This window comes from Gracilinanus agilis, chromosome 2 (genome assembly GCF_016433145.1).
Source record: "Gracilinanus agilis isolate LMUSP501 chromosome 2, AgileGrace, whole genome shotgun sequence".
NCBI lineage: Eukaryota > Metazoa > Chordata > Mammalia > Didelphimorphia > Didelphidae > Gracilinanus > Gracilinanus agilis.
The window spans coordinates 407,718,165-407,738,585 of NC_058131.1; the positions used below are offsets into that span (position 1 = coordinate 407,718,165).

Consider the following 20,421-nt stretch of genomic DNA (forward strand, 5'->3'; position numbering starts at 1 on the left):
TGAGAAGGATATTAGAGAAAGGAACTAGTAAGTGGTTCCCTTCCCTTTGTGTGTTCCCTCCAGGGAAGAGAATGAGAACAGAATCTTGGGAAAAGCAGAAAGGTGTCCAATGGGAGAGGTTAGTGTTGGTGTTTGCTCAAAGGGAGAATAAAAGAAAGCACTAATCAGATTCACTTTTCATCCCTTATTGGTATGAGCCTCTTTCCAGATTTGTCTGTTAGACAAAACTCCTTTGCCTACCCTTCCACTAGAAAAATGAAAATATGAAAGGAATGAAAAAATATCTGCAAGCCTCTCAAATACTCAAATTTTCCAAACAAGAAATAGATAACCTAAATAAACATTTGTGAGAATTAAAATTAATATCCAAAATACTCCAAGTATTATATTTATAAAGTTTATTAATACTAATTTGAAGCAAAGGAAAATAAAAACTAGAGAGCTAACCCAGCCATGCACATGGGAAAAGGAAAAGGGGGCGCGGCTTACAGCAAATTTATAAACAACACATGAAGACGCAAACATGGGGGTGCAAGGAAAGGGATGCTGAGAGATGAAATCCAAGGATACAAGATTTTCTAACTATACACATTTTAAAAAGAGAAAGTAAATAAAGTGTGACATTTATGCCTCTCTTTTTCTTTCTGATTCTTTCCCAGCGATTCCATATAAAAAAAGCATTGAAAAACAGCAGCAAGAGGTAGAAAGAGAAACACCATTTAAGGAATCTATCTACCAAAACAAACACAGCAATTATACGAAATCAACTACAAAACACTTTCCAAACAAATAAAACTAGATCTAAACAATTGGAAAAACATTGATTGCTCATGGGTAGGACGAGCTAACATAATAAAAATGACCATTCTACCCAAATTAATTTACCTATTTAGTGCCATACCTATCAAACTACCAAAAAACTTTTTTACTGAATTAGGAAAAACTATAACAAAGTTCATTTGGAATAACAAAAGATCATGAATATCAAGGGAAATAATGAAAAAAAATGTGAAGGAAGGTGGCCTAGCAGTACCAGATATTAAACTGTACTATAAAGCAGCAGTCATCAAAACAATATGGTACTGGCTAAGAGAAAGAAGGGAGGATCAGTGGAATAGACTTGGGGTTAATGACATCATCAAGACAGTGTATGATAACCCAAAGTGCCCAACTTTTGGGACATGAATCCACTATTTGACAAAAACTGTTGGGAAATTTGGAAAACAAAATGGCACTTGTACAAAAATATTTATAGCCACGCTTTTTGTGGTGGCAAAAAACTGGAAAAGGAGGGTATGCCCTTCAATTGGGGAATGGCTGAACAAATTGTGGTATATGCTGGTGATGGAATACTATTGTGCTCAAAGGAATAATAAACTGGAGGAATTCCATGTGAACTGGAGAGACCTCCAGGAACTGATGCAGAGTGAAAGGAGCAGAGCCAGAAGAACATTGTACACAGAGACTGATACACTGTGGTAAAATCGAATGTAATGGACCTCTGTACCAGCAGCAATACAATGACACAGGACAATTCTGAGGGATTTATGGTAAAGAACACTACCCACATTCAGAGGAAGGACTGCAGGAGTGGAGACAGAAGAAAACCAACTGCTTGAACACATGGCTTGAGGCGGACATGATTGGGGATATAGACTTGAAACTACCACACCAATGCAACTATCAACAATTTGGAAATAAGTCTTGATCAATGACACATGCTAAAACCAGTGGAAATGGGCATCGGCCAGGGGAGGGGGAGGTAGAGGGGTGAAAGGGAAAGTAGGAGCATGAATCATGTAACCATGTTAACTTTACTAAAAAATGAATATTAATAAATGTTTTTAAAAAAAGCATTGAAAGAAAGATTTTATTCTGCCAGCTAAGGGTCCGAGGTGATATGTATGTAATGGTCAGTGGTCAGTCAATTGGCCAGGCCAAGTAAATCCTTCAGTGGTGATGTGGAGGTATGGTGGGTGCAGGCAAGTGTGGGCATTACAGTTTAGAGTGCATTAGGAATTCATTGTTATGAATAATATTAATTGGGAATTAATAATATCTCACCTGTCCTTGGGCCTTTATCTTTTCATACTCTTGCTTCATCCTGTTCTGGACATCTTCATCTACACTGGGGTCTCCTATCCTGTTGAACAAGGAGGCTGCTTCCTCTAACAGCCTGTCCAAGAGGATAGACTGGTTCAGGATGTTATTGAGCAGGACTTGAGAGTGACTAAGTTGCCATTGTTTTTCTTTTAATCCCACCTGCAGCTCCACACTGGTCTCCAAGGTCATCTTAATCTTTTGGAACCATCGGTAGAATTCATCCTGGGCCAGCAAGTATTCACTCCAGTGCAGCCACACCCACTCAATCCGGCTGTTGAAAAGGGAAAATAAATATAACTACTACTAAAAATAGCACATTTATATTGCTTTTGGAGATTAGGAAACATTTTTCTCATGAGCTTAATGAGAAATACAGTGTACATGATATAATTATTTTATAGATAATAATTCATTTATCCCTAGTAACTTAGGACTTACAAAGAGGGATATGCTGGAGTCAGCTCTAATCTGCAATTGAGTATTTATACCTCAGAAATCATCCATTGCTACAAATCAGCCTTGATTTATTATTTTACTGATTGTCTAGACTTTAAAAAGAGTTAATAATGCAGAATAAATAAACTTAAAAGTATATTCAGACAGTTATAGTGCTCTGCAAATACTACTTGAGCTCAGCAGGAATGAATGAAATCATCACTAGATTGGAGGTCTGGTGACTATAAGAAAAATCATAATGAGCATTTATATAGTGCTTTAAAGTTTGCAAAGAGTTTCACATGCATTATCTCATTTGAACTAAACAACACTCTTACTTAAAAAGCACTTTCCTCTGAGCAAATAGATGAAGAAAGTGTTGTAGTAATCTCCAATTAGTAGATAAGGAAAAAGGGTCTCAAAAAGACTAGACCCATGTCAAGGCTTAGACTTGACTTTACACCGGAATGACTTGCCCAAAGTCACACAGCTAATGAGAACAAGAGTTTATATTTGTACCATTTTTTAATTTCTTTTTTCTTTTTTTTTTAAACCCTTAACTTCTTTGTATTGTCTCCTTGGTGGAAGATTGGTAAGGGTGCCCAGGGTCACACAGCTGGGAAGTGTCTGAGGCCAGATTTGAACCTAGGACCTCCTGTCTCTAGGCCTGACTCTCAATCCATTGAGCTACCCAGCTGCCCCCCTGAACCGTTTCTTGATTCTCAAACTAATAATCTTTTCATTACACTATGCTAACTGTGGGGGGAAAAAACCAAGCATGAATATTCCCATGTCACTAGTTCGGAGAGCAGAGAATTCAAGGTATCTCAATTATCTACTCTAATGGAGGGGGCCAATGGACAAAGTAATAGAAAGCAAAGAATATTAGAAAAATCATTTCTGTTTTGCTTTGAAGCTCAGAAATGAGGTGTGGAATGGAGACAAAGTACATGCATGCTCCCAATCTTATACATAATAATTAGCATTTACAGAGCACTTTAAGTTTTGCAAATTGTTTTACAAATATTATCTCACAATAACTAAGGGAAGTGCTTTTATTATTCCCATTTTATAGATGGGAAAACTGAGTTACAGAGGGTTTCAGTTTTGTGTTTGTGTTTGTGTGTGTGTGTGTGGTTTGTTTTGTTTTGCTTTTAAATGGCTTGACCAGGGTCATGAAAGTAACAAATGTCAGAGGTAGGATTCAAACCCAGACTTTTTGATCCCAAAGCCAGGGCTCACTTCTATTTATATTTATAGTAAATAGTTTAGCCTCCTACTTCACTGAAAACATTAAGGTCATCTACTATGAAGTCCTTTAGCTAATGCTCTACATTCCTCAAACTTACTTGACATTAGAACAAGGACCAACTGGTAGAAAATGCAAACCAGCAAATTTGGATTTGATATAGGGGGAAACTTCCTGTGATAGTTAGAACTATCCAAAAATGGAATGGGATGCTATGGGGGTTAGAGAACTTCCTCTCATTGGAAGTTTTCAGGCAGAACTTAGATGACCACTTGTTGGGCAATAAAGGGGTTCAACTAGGAGACTGTTGAGATTCTTTCCTTCTATAATTCTGTGATTTGGCATCCAATCTCCTTGGCTCATAGATGTAGATATGGAAGGAATTTCAGAGATCATCTACACCTCCTTCTTCTTTCTCCAGAGCATGCTTCCAGATAGCTTTGGCATAGCCATTGCTCCATGAACCATCTTTTATTAGCTCCCTGTTATCACCCAAGAAACGTTAAAAAGAACCCCACAAACATTTGCTTGGCTTTCAGAGGTGTTAACATTCTAATATCACTATCCTTCTCCAGCTTTAATTCATTTCCCTTGTATACCTCAACTTTACATGTCTATGCCTTCCCTCAGGCTCTTCTCTATGCTAGGAATGGTCTTGCCTCCCCACTCCACCTGCCACTTCCACCATATTGTCTATTGGATTCTTGTTAGTCTGTTAAAGGCTAATTCAAATGCCATCTCCTGCAGAAAACCTGCTCCAGTCCCCCAACTTGGTACAGACCTTTCTTCTCTTGGACCTCACATAGCACTTTTCTTGCACCCTTCTTTTCTCCTCCGGTACATCTATCAAATATTATTCTGAATTATATTTATTTGTGTATCCTATTTGCCTACTAACCTTTCAAAGCAGAGATTGTGTTTTGTCTAAACTTTGTATCTCCCTAGTGCCTAGAATAGTATTTGGCAGTAGGTGTTTCATAAATTTTTTTTTTATCATATTATTTAACCAGCCTACAATATCCATACTTTGTGGGAGGATCTTACTTCTGCTTAAAACCTCATTATTTCTCTAGACAGACAATTCTCATAGCGGTTCTTTCTGATACAGGTCCAATTAATCTGACTCCTAGCAACTTTGGTATACTAAATCTAATACCAATTCCCTGTGACATTCGATGGAGATGTGAGATCAAGACCCTTTTCAGTGACAACACGTTCTAATTTTAGGATTCTAAGGACCCTTCTTGTCCTGACATTCTATGATCTTCCCTCATATCCTTGGGACAGACTAGATCTTCGGTACCAACAGGAGTGAGCCCTCATGATTTTCTTCTACCTGGGCATCAGATAACGAACTACCTGTGACAGTGAGTGATATAGATGACCGTTTCTTCCCATTGGGCTTTGATGTCCTTCAGCCTGGCCAGGATCTTGTGCTTCTGCTCCTCACTGCAACAGCTGAGGAGAGCTTCTGCTGATTTCAGGACCAGGTCCATCTTCATTTGTCCCTCTGGTTCCAGGTGACATATTTTCTAATAAAAGAAAAAATTTACAAAAGTTCACATTTCCACAATGTTTTACAGTTTATCAAGCTCTTTTCTCGTGACAACCCTGTGAGATGAGGGTGTAATAGTTTAATCTTCTCTTAAAAAATTTTTTTTCTAAACCTTTACTTAATGTCTTAATGACAACTCTAAGACATAAATTCAAGGGAGTTAAATAGAGTAAATGGAGTTAAATGACTTGCCTGGGGTCACAAAGCTAAGAAGTGTCTGAGGCCAGATTTGAACTCAGCTCCTCCCAACTCCAGGTCTCCTTCTCTCTACACTGAGTCACCTAGCTATCCCTCTTTAAAAATTTTTTGAAATATATTTTGTTGATGCCTTAATCTTTACATTAATCATTTCATACCCTCCAACTCTTCTTTGTGACAAAACAAATCAATTAAGTAAAAACATCCTATACAATGACCCCATCTGACTATTATGTCCTAGTAATCTCCCATCTCTCAGTCATGAGGAGGAAGGTATGTTGCATTATCTGATTGATTCTTACTGATTTTTTCAATTACTCAAGAGTTCAACTTCCTTTTAATAATCTTTTCATTTACTTTATTATAGTCATTGTATATAGTATTCCCTTGGTTCTTGTATATAGTCATTGTATATAGTATTCCTTTAATTCTTTCTGTATCAGTCCATATGAATTTTCCAAAATTTTCTGAATTCCTCCTATCATTTCTTACTGTACTATGATATTCCAAAACATCATGTAGTATAATTTTTTCAGATATTTCCCAATAAATGTGAACCTACTTTGTTTCTAAATCTTTGATATCATAAAGATTATTATAGATATTTTTATATTTCTGTCTTTTATTTCCTTTGGGTCTATGCCCAACAATGAGATTACTGAATCAAAGGTCAATGGCAGTTAAGTCATTTAGGCTGAGTACTGCTAAATTGGATTATTTCACAGCTTCAACAATAGAACATTAATATGACTACCTTCCCATAGTTCCTCCAACAATAACTGTACCCATTTTTTTGTCAGGTTTTATAAATTGACTGGTGTGAGGTAAAACCTCAGCGTTTTTAAAAAATTGGATTTCCTGAACTATTCCTGTTTTAGAGCATAAATTTAAGTAGTCATTTATAATTTGCCACTTTTCTTTTGACAAAGGGTTGTCAGGAGGACAGAAACAATTGAATTGTGAGAGTACCTGGTGTCACGAGCTAATGAATTCATCATCAGCCATTTTAAAAATAAGAATTACCTTGTAGCAAGTTCTTTCATTTTTCTTGTTCCTATTACTGCTAAGATGTCTGATTTTGGAGAACTTTTAACTTATATGATTTGGTGTGGTAAAGGACAGCTGTCCTAGGTACTCTAGGACACCTTATTCTTCTATCTTCCAAGAATTCATGCTCCTAATCCATTCTACTTTCTTACTCATTTGTTCTTTGTCTGTGACACAAGAGAAAATAGGCTAGTCACAGGATGAGAGCAAGGAATATCTGATGAACTGCCTGTGTGCTCCACTGGTAACCTCATAATGTAAAGTAAAACTAAAGAAGATTCCCAACCTATTTGTTGGACTCTCTTGACAAATAAAGAAGGACACAGATAAAAGTGGAATAAACTCTTTTGTGTGATTTTTTTTGGTAGAAATATCTACCCTGAAGAGATCACAGATTCATTTGAGTACTGAGTATAACATAAACATAAAATAATATATGGGGGTCTGTACATATATAATAGAGAGCTAGGTAGTACAGGGGATAGAGTGCTGCTGATCCTGGAACCAGAAGGACTCATCTTTATGAGTTCAAATCTGGCCTCAGATACTTACTAGCTTTATGATCCTGGGCAAGTCACGCAATCCTATTTGCCTCAGTTTCCTCATCTGTAAAATGAGCAGTAAAAACCACTCCAGTATCTTTGCCAAGAAAGCCCAAAAGAGACCATGAAGAATTGGACACAACTAAAACTGAACAACTATATACATACATACATACATATACATATACATATACATATACATATATATTCCAAAGGAAGTAGAAATAGTATTTAAGAAAGTAAATTCAGGAAGAGTGGCTAGTTCAGACTGAAGTCACACAATACTGAAAAATACTGCAGAATGGTTTTATAAGGTAGTTTGGGAAAAAGATACCAAAAGAATGGAAAAGTTAGGAACAATATGGGTACCTACAAAAGGCAGTCAAAAGAATATAAATAATTACTAGCCAACTAACTAGCCAGCATGTCCACTTTTTCATCTTTATAAAATCTTTATGAAAATTACATACATGTAAATATAGAGAGGTAGAAAGAGGAAGAAGAGTTGATTAATGATAAGAATAGCAAGTATTTTATTTTTTTACCTTTTTTGCCTGGGTTTTCTTTTGCAACATGGCTAATATGAAAATGTTTTGCATGATTTCACATGAATAATCAATATCAAACTGCTTGCCTTTTCAAGGAGTGGGAAACAGCAGGAAGGAGGGAGAGAATTTGGAACTAAAAAATTTTTTTAAATGACTGTTAAAATTTTACATGCAATTGGAAAATATTTAGTGAAATAAATGAAACATATTTTTAAAAGAATAGCAAGAAATAGTGCTTTAAGGTTTGCAAGACTTATGTAAGGGTTATATGTGTTATTTGATTTAATTTTTAATTGATGAAAATATACAAAAGGAATAGTCAAGATTTTATAAACAATATTCTACAACAAACCACATCTTTGTACAACTGTGTATAGGGAACAAAGAATAGCTTGTGTTTATGTTTCTTGGTTGCAAAAAAATGAGCTGAATAGAACAAGACAGTCTCAAAGACTCTCCAATAAAGTGTCTCTAAAATATATATTAATATAAAATTCCAAGATAAATTAAACTACCATGACAACTGTTCAATGACTCTAAAATTAGCAATGTCAAGTAAACTCTCAGGGAGATATATATATGTTTGCCAACAGTGTTGCTGCTATCATGAAGGATGTCCTACATAAAGTGCAAAGAAAGAACAAATTCTGTATAGATGGCAAGGTCCTCTAGATGTTTCTCTCTATAGATGATATCATATTAATTACATTAATAATTTTTCAAGACCTCCTCAGTGAGATACATGATAACCCCCAAAAGAACAGGCAAGCAAGCCATATACAAAGAAAACTAACTGGAAGGAAAAAATAAAACTATTTGATCATTCTATGACATAGCTAGTCTGTCATTATATATAGCTGAATCGAGCACAACAGATGGAGAATGAATTGGACCCAGAATTAAAAGAAGGAAGAGAGTAGGTTAGGTGCCATTTGAAAAATGCAAAGAGCTTTTGATGATCCCAACCTGTTCCCTGGAGCAAAAAAAAAGTAATATTATTCCTATTCCCTGGTAATACCACTTTTCCTACTTTGGGGCAACACAATGTCTGAAGATTCAAAAGTGAAGTGAACCAAAGAACAATGGAAAGATATATATGTTCGATGAACAGTATAATTTCAGCATTGGTCTATGCATGAGAAGTGACACAGAGGATATCACAGGTGTAATAGATGATCCAAAAAAAGGACTGGAAAGCAAGAATTAGATATAACAAGTGGATACCCTAAGTGCTGCAATGGTATCTAAGAAATATAAAGACTCCTAGAGCTGAGGTTCTCAACCTAGGATCCATGAACTTAAAAAAAAATTTTTTTTTTGAAAACACCGTTTTGATATAATTGGTTTCCTTTAAAATCCTATTTATTTATCTTATGCATTGAAGGACATTATCCTGAGAAGCAGCCTATAAGTTTTACCAAATTTAAGATCCTATTACTTAGAGGAAGGCTTCCAATATTTTTAATAAACCTGTTATAGAAAATGTATGGGAGATCATGGACAACACCCACAGGCTGAGAAGGCAAGGATGGGTTGCCATTAATACCAATGGAAAGGAAAGACTTGTAAGATTAAAGAATCATATTATATAGATTGGGAGTTGGAAAGGAATTTCAAATTTTAGATGAAGAAAATGAGGCCCAAAATTACAACCTCCATTTGGACAGGGATACACTATTAATTTCTTTGGTTCTCAAACTCTTCATTTGTAAAAATGAGAGGATTGGACTAAATCACCTCATAGGTCCCTTCCACCATTTAAATCCTAAAATCCTGTAGCTTAAGCTTAGTATCTTCTACAGAGTCTAACTCAGGGCTCTATATAGAATGGATGCTCAGTGAATGTTTGTTGAATGAATGCTAAGGCAGTGGAAGCTGCCTAATTTATACTCAAAGAACAATTTAGGCAACAGAAGAGTCTGAGTCTATAAAACAAAGAAGTCAAACATGCCTATCCTTAGGACTAGTACAGATGGCAAGGTCCCTCATCAACACACCCTTGCCAAAGGCTGGTGTTCAGACTTGAATATTTTCTCCCAAGGGTCCTCAGATCTCTAAGTTCCTAGTCAGCTATGAAAACACCTTCAGGGACTTGCTTGCCTGGTGACTATAAATGAATATAAATACATGGTCACTATATTCACTCCTTGGTTAAGTTTTCTCACCTGAAGGGGAGAATAATGAGTCACTTTGCTTGTAAAAGAAAGAAAGGGAAGAATTCTAATAAATATGATATGATCTGGAAAAGAAAGTAAAAATCCCTCTAGATCTCTTGGTTTGCTATTTTCTCAAACCTTGGTAAAAAATAGTCCTTGGACAGCTACAGTTGAACCAGTAAACTCATTTTCCAAGGAGTGAATTCCATTCTCCTTCCCCACTGCCAAAGACTATTTTCTTTGCTTGGGGTTTTTTTTTTAAACTAATAAATTAACAGAAAATAAACGTCAAGGGAAAGTGTGGAGACACAAGTGCCAGCTGGCAAAGAATCACTTGGAAAATGATATACACATGGTATGCATGGGCAAGGATGTTTATATTTAAACCAGCCAATGAGGGAGCAAGTTGAGAATCAGACAGCTGCTGAAACAAGACATTGCTTCCCCCAACCACCAAAAAAAAAAAAACCACCAAAAAACTGAAAAGGGAGGGAAGTAGGCGGTGAACATCAGGAAAACTGCAAGAGTTGTAATAAGAGCTTTGAAGACAAATCCCTGGAATCTTTAAGAATACACCGAAAGTGGGTGGATTTGACAGATGTTAAGAGACAGAGTCCTAGAATCTCAAAGTTGGAAGGGAAATATCAGAGATTATCTAGCCAACTTGCAAAGCGTGAATCCTATTTAGAAAAAACAGTGAATGAACTTTCAGCCTACATTTGAATACTTCCAATGTCAGGGAACTCAGCTACCCTATGTGGTGACTCTTTACATTTTGGGACTAGAGAGAGTTTTCCTTACAATGAATCAAAATCTGCCTCCCTCTAACATCTACTCAGTGCTCCTTAAATTCTGCCTTCTCAAGCTAAATTGAACATATCTAATTCCTTTTCTGCATTGTAGCCTTTCGAATATTTGAAGACAGTTATATACAGGGGTATGCTGGAGCCAACTTGAATAGCTCAGGAGAAATCATTTTAAAATTTTCATTGTAAGTATTTATACTTCAGAAATAAGCAAATTCTACAAATCAAGGATTAAAGGGGCAGCTAGATGGCTCAGGGAATACAGATGTAGACCTGGAGATGGGAAATTCTGCATTCAAATCTGACCTCAGACACTTTCTAGCTGTGTGATCTTGGGCAAATCACTTAAACCCAGTTGCCTGATTCTAAGACAAAAAGTAAAGGTTTAAAAAAAAATTAATCGTGGCTCAATTTATTGTTTTGTGGATTGTCTAGACTTAAGAAAATGTTACCAATGTAGATTAAACTTATAGTTATGTTCTACAGTACATTTTTTTTCAGAGATTCAGTTAAATATTTATCAGCATACCTCTGGTTATTTCCCATAACTCATCTATTCTTCTAGCTAAGGATCCCCAGTTCCCTTCATTGGGGTGATTTCCAACTCCTTAACAATATTAGTTACTGTCAAAAATGTTGCCCAAAGACTGACCAAAATATTCCACATGTGACTGATCAAAGCAGAGTCCAGCAGGCTATCCCTTCCCTAGATCCAGAAATTACACATCTATTAGTGATATCTAAAATTTACTGTAGGCTTTCTGGCTGCTGGGGAACACTCAAGGGAGTGAGGGCTTAGAATTAGGGTAGGGAGCCTGGGTGGGTGAAAAGAAGGTGATTCCAAAGAACTTCTAAGTGCTAAATTACTGATGTCAGAGGAGAAAGTCAGGCTCAAGGCTGGTATCCTAAAAGCTTCTTTCTAAAGGAACCACATGAATCATGCAAAGAGCACTGTAATGGGAGATGGGAGAGTTGGTTTCTCATCTGGACCCTGAGTTTGGATCATAAAATTTAGAGCTGGAAAGAACCTTCAGAGATCATCTAACCAAACTCCCTCATTGTATACATGAGGACAGAGTGGTGTGTAAAATGGAAAGAGTACTGGTAAGAGTTGGACATCATGACCTCTATGATCCCTTCCAACTCTGAATTTCTATGATTTGGATTCAAATTCTGGCTCTGCTCCCTGTGTGACCATAATTTTCTCATCTATAAAATGACAGAGTTGGAGTATACGATTGCTAATATCTTTCCAACTAAAAATCTATAATTTGGGTCACCAAAGCCAAGAGATATGAATTGCTTTGCCTTAAGGAATAAGTTTCTTTGCTGGGATTTGAACCCAGATTTTCTAAATCCAAACTAGATCTCTTTCCAGTACCCTATGCTTGCTTATTCAAGTAACTTTATCTCTTTAACTGTGACCCTCAGTGGGTGATGCAGTGGGAAAAGTGCTGAGCCTGAAGTCAGGAGAACCTAAGCTCCAATCTAGCCTCAGATACTTACTAGCTGTGTGACCCTGGGTAAGTCACTTAATCTCATCTGTAAAATGACCTGGAGAAGGAAATGGCAAACTACAACAGTATCTTTGCCAAGTAAACTCCCAATGGGGTTGCAAAGAGTCAGGTATGACTGAAACAACTGAAAACCAACCAGTTTTCTCATCTTTGGTCTAAGGATGACTTTTGTGTTGGCAACCTCATGGTATAGTTTTGAGGATCAAGGGAAATAATTTATGAAAAAGTTTTGATTAAAAAAAGTCATTAAAAAAAGTGAGCTATGATTATAATCCAAAAGTCTTTTTACCCAGCTAGGAAATTTATGTTCAGTTTAAGAAAAAACTTCCTAGAAATTAAAACTATCTAAAAATAATTCTTTATTATTTGTTTATTATTATTATTTAGCCACAGAAGTAAGTTCTCCATCTCTGGAGGTATTTAAGCATAGGCTAGATGATCACTTATTGGGGATATTATAGACTAACTTCATGTTTTTTACAGAGTAAACTAGACTAGATGGCACCTGAGGTCCCTTTGAACTCTGAGATTCTATAATGTTGTACATCTAGGTCCCAATTAGTGGTGTTGAAAGTGGATTTATGGGAGTATATAACTGACTCCATTTTGTTCTATAGTCCCTAGTACTATATTTGCTTTTCAGAGTGATGTCTTTTATACACAAATTGAATGTCTCCAACATTCCTTCCCTTCCCCCTAGGTCAAAAAGACTTTGAATAGTTTGGGGAATTCACTTCCCTTCCCAAAATCCAATCCACTAAGACAATTAAGAAATGCTAATTAACTACCTGACTGATAAAGAAGATGCAGTTTTCTTTCAGTCTGGTGTAAATGACTATGCAAAAGAACAGGCCAGCAAGAATTTAAGCATCTTAAAAGGTGGTCTTACCAGATCTTACCCAAAATTGTTTTGTAAGAAATATCTTCTCTTGGGTTATACTCTCTGGATCATAGATAAAAGTATAATTACATGTGTGCATATATGGATATACCTAGACATATGTGTGTATATCTGTACATAGACACATATTTACATACTTTTGTAAAAGTACATATAAATAAATATAGTATGTATAGTGTATAGATATAAATATACAAATGTGTGTATATATGTGAAAAAAATATACATGTATATGCAAAGTGAAGTGGGAAGAACCCAAATAGTTTACAAGATGGCCATAGTAATGAGAGGGGAAGCTTGGAAAGACCTCACAGCTTTGCCTGAAGCAACTTTAGTAGACTAAGGATGAAGTATTTCTTTATACCTCTTAGAGACCTGAGAGACTAGAGATAAAGAACCTTTTTGGTTGGCCAATACTGTATTTAGGTTTGTTTTGCTTGACTAAATCTGTGACTTGTTTTGCTTGACTAATATTTACTTATTAAAGTAGGTGTTCTACTTAGAGGGAGCCAAAGAAAGAATTTGTGGGCAATGACAGATGTGGCATAATTAAGAACATCAATGAAGCATTGGAAAAGTTCAAATGAAAACAACTTTGACCTAGGACTTCTGAAAAATGTCTATTTTCTGAAAACATTCTGATTTGAAAAGATCAATTGACCACAGAAATCAATCATGTACATAAGGAATTATCTTACTCAACAATGAATAATTTAATTAGTTATGTTGATAAATAATGAGTTTATAATAAATCATTTAAAAGGCAATTTTTTTTAAAACCACAGACTTAGGTTACCAGTCTTTTTCTCTGACAACCAAAGTTTTGAGCTCCTAAGTATATTAAATATGACCTTCAAAGAAAGATATGGGGTAAAAAAAAAACAAATAAAACTATAATAACTGTTAAGAAAAAAAAGAAAAAAGAAAAATGTGGTTTTGTGGCACTCAAATAAGTGTATATTCAATTTGATAGGCCCCTATATCCATTTTTTAATGCCAAAATAAAGAGTGTTTAGAAATGTAAGCAAGTTTTGCCCCAGGACTCCTTTTCAAACCAGTATTTCTGCTCCCAAGGTTAAACAAATAAAAGGAAATCCCCTTTCAGAAAGCTATAGACTCAAGGGATTATCCTGGAATTGCCAATGAATGGAACAGGCTGCAAATACCATCTTATCTGGTCCCCCAAGGTAAACTCCTCCATCAGGCAGTCCATGTGACAATTTGTGGAGATCTGCCAAACAGTAGAGAACAGAGACCAAGTCTTATTCCACTGAACTCAGGGCACTCACCCAAAAAGTTTGAGGCCAACTAGGCTAAGAAACTTAAAAAGTGAGGGAAAGGACACAGATTTTTGAGGTCAGATTAAAGGATCCAAGACTACAGAGAATGAGACAAATAGGGAGCATAATATTATTCTAAAGCCAGAGAAATAAGAGCTTCATTCCTTAGTAGGTTCCAGTTCCATCCCTCATTCTGTTTGTAACAGATTCATTAGTTTTTTTTCCCTTTTTTTTTTTTAAACCCTTACCTTCTGTCTTGGAGTCAATGCTGTGTATTGGCTCCAAGGCAGAAGAGTGGTAAGGGTAGGCAATGGGGGTCAAGTGACTTGCCCAGGGTCACACAGCTGGGAAGTGTCTGAGGTCAGATTTGAATCTAGGACATCCCTTCTCTAGCCTTGGTTCTTAATCCACTGAACCATCCAGCTGCCCCAGATTCATTAGTTCTTAATGATCCAGCACCATATAAAGGAAAGAATGCAGAACTGAGTCAGGAGACCTGGGCTCCAGGACTACAACATTACACTTAATATATCACTTGCCTAGCTAGCATAACCAGCATGATATCTTACATATAGTAGGTACTTAAAAAATGTTTGTTGATTTGAATCAAATAGTAATAATAATAACATTTACAGAGAACTTTAAGATTTGCAAAGCATTTTACAAATATCTTATTTGATCCTCACAACGGTCCCAGGAGGTAAGTGCTATTATTATCCTTATTTTATAAATGAAGAAACCAAGGCTTATACAAGTTAAAGGACTTGCCAAAGGTTGCACAGCTAGTAAATGTCTGAGGGAGGATTTGAACTTGGGTCTTCCTAATTCCAAGTCCAGCTCTCTCCACTGCTCCACTAAATTACCTAGATGTATCAGCATCAAGGTATTGCTGTCACCAGAGTCTTCAGGAGAATGAATGGTACAGGGTTTTCCAGGAATGTCATATTTTCCCATCAGTTTAATTGCATAACTTTGGTCCTGTCTAGAGTGGGAATTTGGGGATTTTTGATATAGCAAGATGCACCCCTTTTAATCATTCTAATAATCAGAGAGGCCAGGATAAGATGAGGCTTTATTGCAAGTTGTGCAAAGAACGGGAACATTGTGCTTAAGTCAGAGACCCAAAGATACAACTGAATTCCCCAATTTATAGGAAACTCATTCAATACCCTCCACGTGGGCAAAAGAATGCCAACCAAAGGCTTATGTGAGAAACTGAGAGGGGGAAGGAGGAAGAAGGAAGGGAGAGTGAAGCTGTACCTAATTAAGCTAATGATTTAAACTTAACCTCTACTTGGAGTTTCTAATGGTAGCCAGAAATCCATTGAGAATAATGCCCTAATTTTTATTCCATATAGTTTAGATGGGGTCATCATGTAGTAACAGATTTCAAACAAACCAATGATGTGCTGATAAATATTTAACAATGAGCCCCCAAGGGGAGAAAAAGATCCACAATACATTTTTTAATTTAATCTGCATTATTAACATCTTCTCCATCTCTTTCTTAAGTCTACCAAATTAACAATGAATCAAGCCTTGATTTGTAGCATTTGCCATTTTCCAAAGTGTAAATGCTCACAATAAAAATCCAATAATCCATTGGTATGAGCTGGCTCTAGCACAGATTTGGAACAAGCAGACTCAGGCTTGAGTGCTTGACTTGCTGTGTGTCCTTAAGGAAGGAAAGAGAGAGAGAAGCATTTGTATGGTACCAGCTATGTGCCAGGCACTCGTGCTGAGCATTTTCCAAATATTATTTTATCTGATCCTCACAGCAACCCTGGGAGGTGGGTGTGACTACTATCCCCATATTACAGTTGAGGAAACTGAGGTCAAGTAATTTGCCCAGGGTCACTTGGCTAGGTGAGTGTCTGAGGCAGGATTTGAACTCAGGTTTTCCCAGCTCCAGGTCCAATACTCTATCCACCTGGATGTCAAAGCAAAGACTTTCCTTTACTATGCCTTTTCCTCATCTGTAAAATGATTTGCTTGAACTTGATGATTCCACAGGTCCTTTACATTTCTAACAGTCTATAATTCTGTGAGTCTACACTTACTTCCACATCCACATTAATGACAATAGCTATTCATTCTAGGGAAGCCAAAAATAATCAAAGAAAAATATTGTTGCATGTTATTCCTTAGAATTCCCTTGTGAAGTATAATTTATTTTATCAGACATCCTGTTAAAACTGGCAATCAGCATACAATATGGGAATTCTTAATAATTCTCAATTAATTGATTCACCAGAATGCCCAGTTCCTAACCCAGCCAGACTAGACTTATCACAATTATGTTATCATATTATTGTGGAAGAGGGCATCAGTCTGTGAAAAGGATGATCATTTTACTTCATAAAAAAAGAGCCACTTTTAAACAACAAATTTTATCCTCGAGATCAGTATACCTAGGAGAGCTCTTATCGATTATCTAGTTCAATTCATTCACTTTATTTCTAAGAAACTAAGACCCAAACCTATGAGAAAGAACACTATCCACATCCAGAGAAAGAACTGTGGGAGCAGAAACACAGAAGAAAAACAACTGCTTGATCACATGGCTCCATGGGGGACATGATTGGCAATGTAGACTCTAAGTGATAGCCTTAATGCAAATATTAAAAATATGGAAATAGGTCTTGATCAATGACACATGTAAAACCCAGTGGAATTGTGTGTTGGCTACAGGAGGGGGGGTGGAAGAAGAGGAGGGAAAGAACATGAATCATGTAACTGTGGAAAAATTGTCTTAATTAATCAATAAAAATAAATAAATAAAAGAAACTAAGACCCAAGAAAGGGTAGTGATTTCTCCTCTATCATAGAATAAGTTAAGTGTGAGGGGCAGGATTAGAACCAAGGTCTTTTGATTCACATCCATCGTGAGCCATAGTTATTGTGCTGTCTCCCATACCTCTGTCTCTCTCAGTCTGGCTTCCAGGGCTGCTCGGGGACCTTGTGTGTTGTCATTAACTCGTAGTCGTTCCTGGACAGCCTTCATCCACTCCTGGGCACTTTCTACACTGCTGTCAAACTCATCCTGGGACTGCTGAGTCATGGCATCTGTAGAACCTGGAGGGTTGAAAATGGGCAAGAGGGTGAGAAAAAGTGAGAAAGACTTGGATTGTATAAGTCTAAGTCTGAGGAGAAAGGAAAAGAATACAATCTGACAACACCAATGAATTTAATTTCTGTTTCCTGAGAAAACTCTGCAACTTGCTACTTAAGGGCTCACTAGTGGTCATTTAAAAAAAAAGAAAAGAACGATCCCTAAGAACCAATATGGCAGCATCAAGAACAGGTCATGACTGGTTTAACTTCATTTCCTTTCTTGACAGTTACTAGACTGAGGGATTACTGGAACATTAGAGACATAGTTTGCCTAGATTTGAGGAAATTGCTGATGCTATCTTTGTGGACAAGATTAAAAATGTGTATGAGATGATAAGACATTTAAGTGGATTTGGGAATTGGCTGAGTGACTAAAGGAATGAATGCTAGCTAATGGATCAAAGTCAATGTAGAAGTAGGACTTAGTGGATTCCCCCAGGATCTGTTTGGCCATGTGCTATTCAACTTTTTTTTTTTTGTCAAGCTTGGATTAAGGGATAAATACAATGCTTATCAAATTTGCAGATGTTGCAAACTGAGAGGGATAGCTGACATGTCAGTTAAAAGAGTTAGGACCAAAAAAAAAAAAAAATCACAATAGAGTAGGGGACTAGGCAGGGGTGTACTGGTAGATTTTTAACCAATGGCTCTAGAGTTGGTAGGGAGAAGGGCAAAGTATATGTATAACCAGACTTTTAAGTTTAATCAGAATTATAAAAATTTTTCTATAACTAGTCTAGACAATAAAATAATCAATCAATCCCCAATTTGTAGCATTTGATGATTTCCAAGGTGTGAATGCTCATTATGAGCATAATTGAAACTAGGCCAAATATAAAGTGATTCTCTTTAATAGGAATAATTATAAAGTCCCACACTTGGATTCAAAAAAATCAGCTTAATAATTAAAAGTTAGGAGGTAAGGTCAGATGGCACATCCCTGTGAAAATTGTAATTTATATATGATGTACCTAGGAACTTTCTATTACCAAGACCGGGATTATTAACGAACTCTAAATTCAACGAGTCAAAAGTATGATGTAATACCCTAAAAAACTAGTAAGAGTTTAGGCTAAATTAATAGAGGCATAAAATCCAGAACAAGGCTTCTGCCGGCTCCATAGTACTGTGTCTTGATTTAGTTACATATGGAATTCTATGTTCCAATTCCTTCAACCAATCCTTACCTGAGAGATCTCAAAATATTGGGAGTAGCTATCAAGTCAACAAACATTTTGTTAAGGGCCTATTATGTGAATATTCTGGTACTTCTAGATTTCCAATTAGTCAATGTCTTTCCAAAAATGCACTGCCTAGAACTGGCCTGGGTACATCAGATATAGTCTCCCACTGATTAGGCATCAGAACAGCCTTCTGGGAGGGGGAATGATTCTCTAGTTACAAGGAAAAAACAAAAACAAAAATATCCAGCCCCAACAATCAGTAATGAATTTCTTTGCCCAAGGTTAAAGCAGAACTTAAGGAAAATATCTTCAATATTCCCAAAAGAACATGAAGTAGAGACTGGAAATTGAAGCTTCATTTTAGCCTATCAAAGAGAGTTTTCCAGTGTTAAGAAGCCAAGTCAAAAGAATTCTCAAGAGGTTAAAAACTAATAAATTCCTTTCCTATAGTAAAATATAGATTTCAGGAAAGCAGAAAGGCAGGGGTGGGTGAAATCTCCTAAGTGGTTCCAATTCAGTATAATTCAACAAGTATACATTAAGTACCTACTAGGAAAATCTAGACTGCATAGAGCTGACCAACTAAGTGTAGGGAACAATTTGTTCCTCCTGAAATATCCAGGCCTTGTGGTCCAAAAAAATAGGGTTTCAGTTCCATAAACAACATAACTACCTGAGTTACTCTTGGCAAATCATTTAATCTTTGTGGATTTCAAAAATAAGAGATACGAAGGGCTGAATAACCCTAAAGTATTTTCCAGTTTGTTCCCCTTATTATTTATTTCAGGAAATGTTTTCAAGAAATTATTTGAGAACAAAATACACTTTGGGGAGGCACTCTAGTAGAGACAGGGACAAGGTGCAAGAGCTCTGCATAATAGTGGAAAGGGCAAATTTATACAAGTCACGAGACAAGTCAGGTCTGGCCCTGGCTCTCACTAACTTGACTTTGAACAAGTCACTTTCCATCTCTGGGCCTCAGTTTCCTTCTCAGTAAAATGAGCGGTTCGAACTAGGTGATCTCAAAGGTCCCACCATGCTCAAACATTCATTCTGTGAGCTCCAATCTAAATATCCATTCCATATCTATTGATTAGTTCCTCCTGTATGCAGTGCTACTTTAGACATTGTGCCATAAAGTATGCACTTGTTTAGTCGTGTTCAACTCTTCATGATCCTAGTTGGGATTTTCTTGCCAAAGATACTAGAGTGGTTTGCCATTTCCTTCTTTAGTTTATTTTACAGATGAGGAAACTGAGGCAAACAGGGTTAAGTGACTTACCCAGGGTCACACAGCTAGTGTCTAAGGCCATTTTTGAACTCCAAAAGATGAGTCTTCCAGATTCCTAGCCCTCTGAGCCTTCTTACTGCATATAAAGTAAGCATTTATCTTCAGAAAAAGAAAGGATGAAAAAGGGAATATAAAACAAGAGGAGTAAATTTGAAACCAACAGAATTGAAAGATGACAGAGATTGAAAAACAAGACCAAAGGAACCTGATTGTAACCATCTCCTAGAATACAATGCACTGTGTTTGAAAGCTTGGCTTCGCACTGTGTTGTTTTCCTTTCAGAGTGGGGCTCATTTTTCTAACATTTTAATATGTTCCTCCACGGTCACTCCCTTTCTTTTACTGCATGCTTTGTAAAGTATGTTAGTCTGGCTATGGTTTTAAATTGGTTCAGTGTGACTGGAATTCCTTTCTTTGTGTACGACTAGCCTAGCTTTCAAAATAGAAATTAAAAAGGAAAGAAAAGAAGTTGGGAAAAGTATCTTTCAGAAATCC

The 20,421-nt window shown here is 36.5% G+C and overlaps 1 protein-coding gene across 1 annotated transcript in view; it reads right to left on the reverse strand.

Moving 5' to 3' along the window:
- SYNE3 (spectrin repeat containing nuclear envelope family member 3) overlaps nucleotides 1–20,421 on the reverse strand; it is a 137,527-nt gene that overhangs the window by 59,333 nt on the left and 57,773 nt on the right. Inside the window, exons 3-5 of the mRNA XM_044664583.1 lie at nucleotides 17,255–17,412; nucleotides 5,147–5,319; nucleotides 2,065–2,374 (exon numbers count right to left, since the gene is read on the reverse strand). Coding sequence (XP_044520518.1) covers nucleotides 2,065–2,374; nucleotides 5,147–5,319; nucleotides 17,255–17,398 — 627 coding nt within the window. The 5' untranslated portion in view covers nucleotides 17,399–17,412. The remainder of the gene's footprint in view (nucleotides 1–2,064; nucleotides 2,375–5,146; nucleotides 5,320–17,254; nucleotides 17,413–20,421) is intronic.